This window comes from Muscardinus avellanarius (assembly GCF_963383645.1).
Source record: "Muscardinus avellanarius genome assembly, chromosome: 10".
Classification (NCBI taxonomy): Eukaryota; Metazoa; Chordata; class Mammalia; order Rodentia; family Gliridae; genus Muscardinus; species Muscardinus avellanarius.
In genome coordinates, this window is record NC_137796.1 from 74135251 (window position 1) to 74143766 (window position 8516).

General features: G+C 50.9%; 1 protein-coding gene across 2 annotated transcripts in view; it reads right to left on the minus strand.

The window, feature by feature from the left end:
- The window catches only part of MMD2 (monocyte to macrophage differentiation associated 2), a gene marked incomplete at both ends in the record, with an annotated part of 47643 nt that extends 40539 nt beyond the window's left edge, over positions 1–7104 (minus strand). The window contains one exon of one of the 2 annotated variants that reach the window (XM_080704605.1): positions 7037–7104. In XM_080704605.1, coding sequence (XP_080560731.1) covers positions 7037–7104 — 68 coding nt within the window. The remainder of the gene's footprint in view (positions 1–7036) is intronic. The other variant, XM_080704606.1, reaches the window with a different exon arrangement.
- Positions 7105–8516: the final 1412 nt, after the last annotated feature.

Genomic DNA, 8516 nt, shown 5'->3' on the forward strand with positions numbered 1-8516 from the left:
ACCCTACCTCAAAATTAAAAATAAAAGAGCTGGGGTATAGCTCAGAGGCAGAATGTCCCTGGGTTCGATTCCCAATATAAAGGAGGAGGGTGGGAGAGGAGGGGAAGAATTATTCTGACTCAACAGTTCTAAGTTGGAGCCCAAGATTCTTTATTTTTTTATTTTTTTATTTTTTGGTGGTACTGGGGTGGAACCCAGGGGCTTTCTACCTCCAGGCTATACTCCCAGACCTATTTTATATTTTATTTGGAAACAGGGTCTCACTAAGTTGCTAAGAGCCTCACTCAGTAGCTGAGGCTGGCTTCGAACCTGCGCGATCCTCCTGTCTCTGTCTCCCCAGTGCAGAGATTACAAGCATGCGCCAGCACGCCTGCCAAGATTCTGTATTTCTGTCTTTTTTTGTGTGTGTGTGGTACTGGGGTTCCCGGAAGCCCTTCTACCTCCGGGCTACACTCCCAGACCAATTTTTTTTTTTTTTGGAACAGGGTCTCTTAAGCCAGCACGGCTGGCTTCGAACCTGCGCGCTCCTCCTGTCTCCGCCTCCAAAGTGCAGGGATTACAAGCGTGCGCCACCACGCCCGGCAAGATTCTATATTTCTAACAAGCACTGGATGTCACCTGTGATGCTGGAACAGAACAAAAAGTCTCTATTTGGTCATCACTGGATCCCTCCTAAAACCCTCATCATTGATTATCCACAGCAAGCCCCTCCCAGCCAGACCTGAAGACCTGGTTCCTGCTAAGGATGAGCCTCTTATCTCTGGTTATCTTCAGGAAGGGGTCCATCTCCAGAGGAGCCAGCCCTGTAATTAAGGGTGGATTGGTGGAAACTTTCAGCCCAAGCTGAACTTAGAAGGGGAGGAGAGAAGCTAGGGTATCAGTGCAGTCTGTAATGACCAGTGACTTAGCCAAGAGCATTCAGAAGGCTGCAGAAAAGCATTGGACAATGAGCGCTTCCAAGTGAGTGATACTTACCCACCATTGGCACATTCCAATTCTGCAGGGACAGAGGTTCCTGTACTCGGGGCCTTGCCCTGTGCACCTCTTCATCTGGCTATTCATCTGCACCCTTTAGAATACCCTCCTTTATAATAAATAGGTAAATGAGCCAGGTATGGTAGCACACACCAATAATCCTAATACTTGGGAGGCTGAGACAGGAGGATCATAGGTTCAAAGCCAGCCTCAGCAACTTAGTAAGACCCTGTTATAAAATAAAAAAAATAAAATAGGGTTGGGGTGTGTGGCTCAGAAGTAGAATGGCCGTGGGTTCAATCCCCAGTAACACAGGGACAGGAGATAGAGTGGTAGGAGGCAGGGGCTGGGAAGGGGATGGGAGGTTGGTGTTACCAGGGACAGATTTTCCCTTTGGGAAAAAGAGAGTTGGGGAGGTGGACGGTGACCATGGCTCCACAAAGTAGCTGTGTTTAATGCCACCGAGCTGTTCACTTAAAAATGGCTAAGCGGTAAATTATGCGTATTTTACAATCGTGGCAACATCATGAAAAAGACAACTACACCCAAACTGTGCGGATTTGTGGGATGAGCAACAGCGGGCTTTGCAGGTGGGAGGATTTGAGCACAGAGGAGATTAGGTAAGAGAAAAGACAGGAGGTGCTTGCTCCCGCCCCACAGATGTCTGGGGCCCCGGGAAGTGGCTGAATAAAGGAGGCTAGCCTGCAGACAGCGTGTTCTGAGAGCCTTGCTTGTCCCTGCCCATGTGTGTGCAGCTGGAGCCCTCCAAATCCAATCTGAACCCTGCTTCTTGTGGGGAGAGGGAGCGGCGTGGGCGACACTTGCAGTTTTTAGGAGCGCTGTTACCCCTCTGGTTGGCACCGCCGTGGCGCTGGCTGGCATCAGAGACATTAGCGTGGGAGACAGAAGCTCAAAGAAGAGCCAAAGATGTGAAGCCCTCCATTCACTCTCAGACCTTGGGCAAAACAAGCAGGGATTTAGAATTGCCCCTACTCAGCCAGGCTCAGTGGTGCACGCCTACAATCCCAGCACTTGGGGAGCTGAGACAGGAGGATCTCAGATTTGAGGCCAGCCTCAGAACTAAGTGAGACCCTGTTTAAAAAAAAATAGGGCTGGGGATAGAACTCAGGGGTGGAATGCTCCCGGGTTCAGTCCTAATACCAAAAATTAAAATGAAAATAAAGTCACATTGCATTAGGCAAGGAAGGAGACTGGCCTCTTCAGAGGTCTATTCATCTGTCCAATATCACACAGCCGAGTTCATGTGATAGGTTTTGCTGGTGCCTACTCAGATGCCCACAGCTGTTCTGGGCATGCTGGGGGAGAGGGTGTGGTACAGCAGGGAACAGACAGTGGGGCTATATTCCCAGCCTCCTCGGCCGGGTGTGGCCGTAGGAGTAAGTCTTGTGCACAGGACATTGTCAGCGTCTACCTCATGAGACACAAACATTCCAGCTTGCTTTTCCTCCTGAGAATAAACAGAACATGGCCAGGCCCCAGAAGTGCTGTGTGTACTTCTTCATTTCAGCCTTGCCTTAGCCCACCTTCTGTTGCTATAACTGAATACTGGAGACCAGGTAATTTACAAAGAATAGAAGTTTATTCTGGATCACGGTTCTGGAGGCTGGGAAGTCCAAGAGCAGTGTGCCAGTTCCTGCTTTAGCTCTTGGCAGGAAGAACCGGGATAAGCAGGTGCATATAGAAGATACACACCCGAGAGTAGCCTCACTTTTTTTTTTTTATTTGGTGGTCCTGGGGATGGAACCCAGGGGCTTCTACCTCTGGGCTACACTCCCAGACCTATTTTATATTTTATTTGGAAACAGGGTCTCTTAAGCCACCTGAGGCTGGCTTCGAACCTGAGCGATCCTCCTGTCTCACCCTCCCAAGTGCGGGGATTACAAGCGTGCGCCACCACGCCCGGCGCAGCCTCACTTTATAACAACCTGCTCTCAAAATAATTAATCCGGAGCCCCTGGAGAGCAAGGACTCGTTCACCAGGGCAAAGGAATAATCCATCAGAAGATCTGATCTGATGCCCTCGTAAAGAGCGCCTTCCCCAACACTGTCATGACGGTGGTCAGTGTCAATGTGTGTTCTGGCAGAGACAAACCCCACCTGAACCATAGATAACAGACCTCTCTCTTCCTTCCAGTTCACCTCAGACAGCCTTTTGCACGCTTTCCTAGGCATTCCTCAACACCAGTGGTTTTTCCTGTTTTTCAGTGGGGCATGATTGCATTCACACTTTCTTGTGTATCTTGCTACTGCTGAGCATACCTGTGGGCTTTATCCACACTGTGGCCTGCAGCTGGGGTTTGTTTTTTATTGCTGGGTGCTTTTTGGTTGTATAGATGCACAATACATCCATTCTACCAGTGAGGGGCTCGGAGGGTGTCTCCAGGTCTCACCATGAACCACGTTGCAGAGGACAGTCTATCCATTGCCCTCCGTGTGCGTGGGCAGAAATGCAGAAGACGATGGCCGGGTCTTAGGACATGGCTGTGCCAACTTTTTGAGATAGTGTGTTTTCCAAAGTAGTGATAGTAGGACTGTTGGGCTTCTTGTATGCTGAATATCAAAATGGTATCTCATTTTACATTCTTTTGATTAAGGAGAGTAAGCAGATTTCATATTCTTATCATTTGTGTTTTCTCTCCCAAGAAATCTCTTGGACACTTCTCTTCCAGGAAGCTTGTTCCTGTCCTTCACATTTTATATTGGGATATATATATATATTATATATAATATATGATATATATATATATATTATATATATATGTTGAACCCATAGGCATTCTACTTCTGAGCTACACTCTCAACCCTTTTTATTTTTAATTTTGAAATAGGGTCTTGCTGAGGGTTTGTCTAAGTGGCTGAAGCTAGCCTAGAACCTGCATAATCCTCCTGTCACAGCCTCCCACATACTGGCATTACATCGTGCCTAGCTTGGGTTATCTTTTTCTTATTGTGGTTCTTTATATATTTTAGTGATCAACTGCTCATTGACCAAACAAATTGCAAGTGTGTTCTTCAAGTGTGTGGCTTGTCTTTTACTTTCTTCATGGCATTTTTTTTTTGATGAATAGGAACTCTGAATTTTAAGTGTAGTTTAGTTTACCCTATGGTCTGTACTTTATGTGCCTTCAGAAGTCTTTATTTATCCTAAGGTCCAAAAGTTATTTTGTGTGTGTGTTCTAAAAGCCTTCAAGTTTTTAAGTATCACTTCTGAATATCCAACCCAACTAGAAATGCCTTTTCTGAATGGTGTGAGGTAGGGCTCCAGGTTCATTGCTTCGATAAGCAGTTATCTCAGCACCATTTATTCAATATACCATCCTTACCTGGATTGATCAGAAATGCCACTTTTGTCAAAAATTAAATGTCTTCAGATGTCTGGAACTGCATATAGAAAATACCTCTCTATTCTGCTCCATTGGTTTAATTTGCTTAGCTCGGCACCAAGACCACACCATCTTCATTCCAATAGTTTCAGGATGAATATGTTTCTTAATGTCAAAAGACCATTTTAGGTGACCAGATGGCTACTTATATCAAGGACTCTGGGTTCCAACTTAAGAGTTCCAACCATCCATTGAGAAACAGGCTCAGAGAGGGGCTGCACTGTTTACGGTATCACACTGCATTTAGTTAGGAACGCCCATCTCTCGCCAGGAGGATAATATTGTGCTATCCAGTATGGTAGACACTAGCCACATGTGGCTGCCACACACTTAAAATATGCTAGTCCAGATTCAGCTGGGCTGGAAGTGTAAAATGCACAACAGATGTCGAAGACTTGTGGTGGGGGAAGAAAAGACAAAAATATCTCATGAATAATTTGTTCCAGCTTGATTACACGTTGAAATCACAGTGTTCTACGTATGAAGAATTAACTAAAATGTAGTCCAAAATGAACATCAGCTGTTCCTCTTTATCTCCTTAGGATAATGAAATGAGATATTAGGCAAGCATTAAAATGAATGACTACCAAAAAATTTGAATTACATCTGTAGTTCTTAGGTTTCTAACAGATGGCACTGGGCTACACCCCTCAACTTCTTCAGTAAGAAGCTTTTATTAAATACTTAATTTGTGGACTGACCTGTAGTAAAGAAGCACAATGAGGAAGGAAATATACTAGTCCAGATTCAGTTCTAATCAATGGAATTAGAAGTGGAACTTTCAGGTCCACAAAGTCCTAATCAATGGGATCCACTTCCTCACAGCCCATAGAAGCTACATGGGCCCCTGATCTCAGGGACCCAGAAGCCCATGATCCAGCCCCAGGCCAACTGCAGGGCCCTATTCCAGACAGAGGGGGGCAGTACCTGAGCTCAAACCTAAAAATCAGTTAGACCAACTCTCCTGTCTTTCCAGATCAACCTCCAGAGAGGTTGAGGCACCTCCCAGAGATCACACAGCGGGCGAGGACCCACTGCACAGTCCTCCAAGCTCCTTTGCAGCACGTCCACATCTGCAGCCTTGACCTGGGGCTTCTCCCCTCCCAGAGAACACCCCACCCACTCTCGTCTCAAGTCGGCACTCAGGCCTCTTGAGAACAAGCTTCTGAAAGTCCAAGTGCCCACTCCACAAAAGATAGATGGGCACCACCAGCCCCTCCCACCACCCGGCCAAGAGCAAATCCCCAGGAATCGCTCTCAAGTCCCTCCAATGCTATCACCAGCCCACCCTACCCTGGACCCGGCCACCCTACCCCTGTCCCTCTGTGCTCCAGCTGTGCAGGCCGGACAAAATTCAGAGACTTTATGGACGTCAGCTCTCAACATCTGCCCGGAGGTGGCGAGCCACTGATGTGATGGGACAATGACACCTGTGCATCTCAAATTCACCATAGATGGGGACGCCATGCACCTGCCACTCCGCCCATGAGGGCAGAGTCCTGAACCCAGGAAGGATGAAAAGCGATGGATGGAGAAGGGACCCCTGCATGGAGGCCCAGGGCAGAGGCTCCCTGAAGACCCGGGAGACTGCCAGAGACGGAGGAGATGTTTTACATGCCAGCTATCAAGCAAGAGTGCTCCCAACAAAATCTTAAGAAAATTTCCTAACTGTAGCCCCCTACCCCTCAACCTGCCTGTCTGCTCAGTAATGGGTGGGACTGTCACTGCCATTCTACAAAAGAAGCAGGGGTCAGCGGGGACCCCGGAGTCACACTTTAAGACTAGGGTGTCAGCCCCGCTGATGGCATTGTAACCCCAGTACTTAGGAGACTGAAACAGGAAGATTGCAGGTTCGAGAACAGCCTCGACAGGCAATGAGACTCCCAACCTAGCAAGACCCTGTTTCAAAATAAAAATAAAATAGTTCCCTCTACTTGGGAGGCTGAGACAGGGGGATCATGCAGGTTCGAAGCCAGTCTCAGCTACTTAGTGAAGCTTTCAACATCTTACTGAGGCCCTGTTTCCAAATAAAATATAAAATAGGCCTTGGAGTATAGCCTGGAGGAAGAAGGCCCCTGGGTTTCACCCCCAGTTCCACCAAAAAAAAAAAAATAGGGCTTGGGGTGCAGGTCGGAGGTAGAATGCTCCTGGGTTCAACCCCCAAGCCCCCCCGCCTCACATAAAAGACCAGGGCTTGGTTTCCCTGCCTGAAAACAGCGCTTGCCCATTCCTCCGCCTTGCTATGTGGGAGGACAGAGTGGTGTGGGTGGACCTAGGGGGTGCACACAGATGCCTTTTATCATTAACTACAGCGCCCCACAGAGACGAGAAACTGCCCAGCTCTGGCTCAGCACAGAGCACTTCCTAAGGATTATCTCACTTAATCCTCGGGGGGCCCCTAGAGATGGGGACTCTCACGATCCCCGTTTAGCAAACGTAGGAACCGGGGTTCAGGGAGATGAAGCGGCTCGCTTAAGGGCGCCCCAATAGGGAGGAGGCGCCGAGTCTAGGGGGCAAAATCGGGGTGCGAACACCATTCAATTTCAAAGTCGATGCTGTCTGTTTCTGGATTTTTTCCGGCCGACCACAGGAGCCATCTACCAACTCCAGGGGGCGGGGGCCCTGGCGCCCCAGCCTCGCCCCCGCGCTGCGCCCCCGGCTCACCTGGCGTATTTCGTCTTCTGGAAATCCAGCAGCCGGGGGGCGAACATCGCGCCGGTTCCATCCGCGCCCGGCGCCGGCTCCTCCGCTCGGGGACTCGGCGAGCCCAGGGGCGCGGGGCGCAGCAGGTGGGAGCGCGGGCCGGGGGCGCGGAGCCCGAGCCCGGCGGAGCCGCAGGCGCCGGAGCCGCCGCCGAAGCCCCGGCAGAGGGTGGCGCGGGGGGCGGGGGCCCGGGGCGCGCCGCCCATCCAGCGCTCCGGCGGCCCCTCCCTCTGCCCGGCGGGGAGCTGGGTGGCCTGGGCCCCCCCCGAGAGCCCTCGGCCAGAAGATGGCCCGCGCCAGACCCCGCGGCTGCGAGCCCAGGGGCCCTGCCCGTCCTCCGCCGCTCAGCCCGCGGGCGGCCGCCAGGGCTACCCTGGCTCCGGCCGGGGAGGCGCCTCCGTCCGCACCCCTGGGAAGCACCGCGGGACCCTCCGCCCCGGGACGGTGTGGCCGGGACCCTCCTCACCCAGAGGCCGAGGCGTTGGCATTTGCTTGCGGGGTTCAGGCGTGCCCGGGACCTGCCCCTTGGCCCTACCCCGGAGTGTCTACAAAATCCAACTTTCTCCCTTAGGGGCCTGTGGCCGGCGGGCCGGCTCTGGAACACCAATAATCTGATAGAAAGCTTGACATCTTCGGTGGCGGCTGGAGAAAGATGCGATGTGGAAGAAATGTCACCACCTGGGGGGACCCAAGGACTGGTTCCCAAATTGAGGGGAAGGCCTCTTCTTCCTCCTGGCCTTCCTTCCCTTCCCCAATCCCAGTCCCTAGCCGGGCGTGGTGGCGCACGCTCGTAATCCCAGCATTCGGGAGGCTGAGACAGGAGGATCGCGGTTCGCCGACAGCCTCAGCTACTTAGTGAGGCCCTTTGCAACTCAGACTCTGTTTCCAAAAAAAAAAAAAAAAAATAGGGCTGGGGATGTAGCTCGGAGGTAGCCCTGGATTCCATCCCCAGTATGGAAAAAAAGGAGGGGAAAAATAGTTCCTCCCTCCCTTCTTTCCTTCCTTCCTTCCTGAGAATTGAATGAGGCATTCTACCCTGAGCTCCACACCCAGCCCTTTTTCACTCTTATTTTAAAACAGGGTCCCCCTATGTTGCTGGAAGTCTCCTTAAGCTGATGAGGCTGGCCTCCAACATGCAATCCTTCTGTCTCAGCCCCCCAAACACTAGATTACAGCTGTGCACCACTGCACCCAGCTCTGTTTCTTTTTATAACCACGTTTCTGTTAGAGATTCTCCTGCACACTGGGAAGACATCCCACCTGCACCCTCTGCTCCAAGGGAGTTAGAACAAGAAGCCAAGACAAAGACTCCACTTCCTCCATCTGCGCCTTCCAAAGGCCGGGCCCAGGGCGGGCACTCACATCCATCATTGTGGGAACTGGAAGGGCTGGGGGTGTGGCTCAGATATAGACTGCCCCCCTAACTCAATCCCC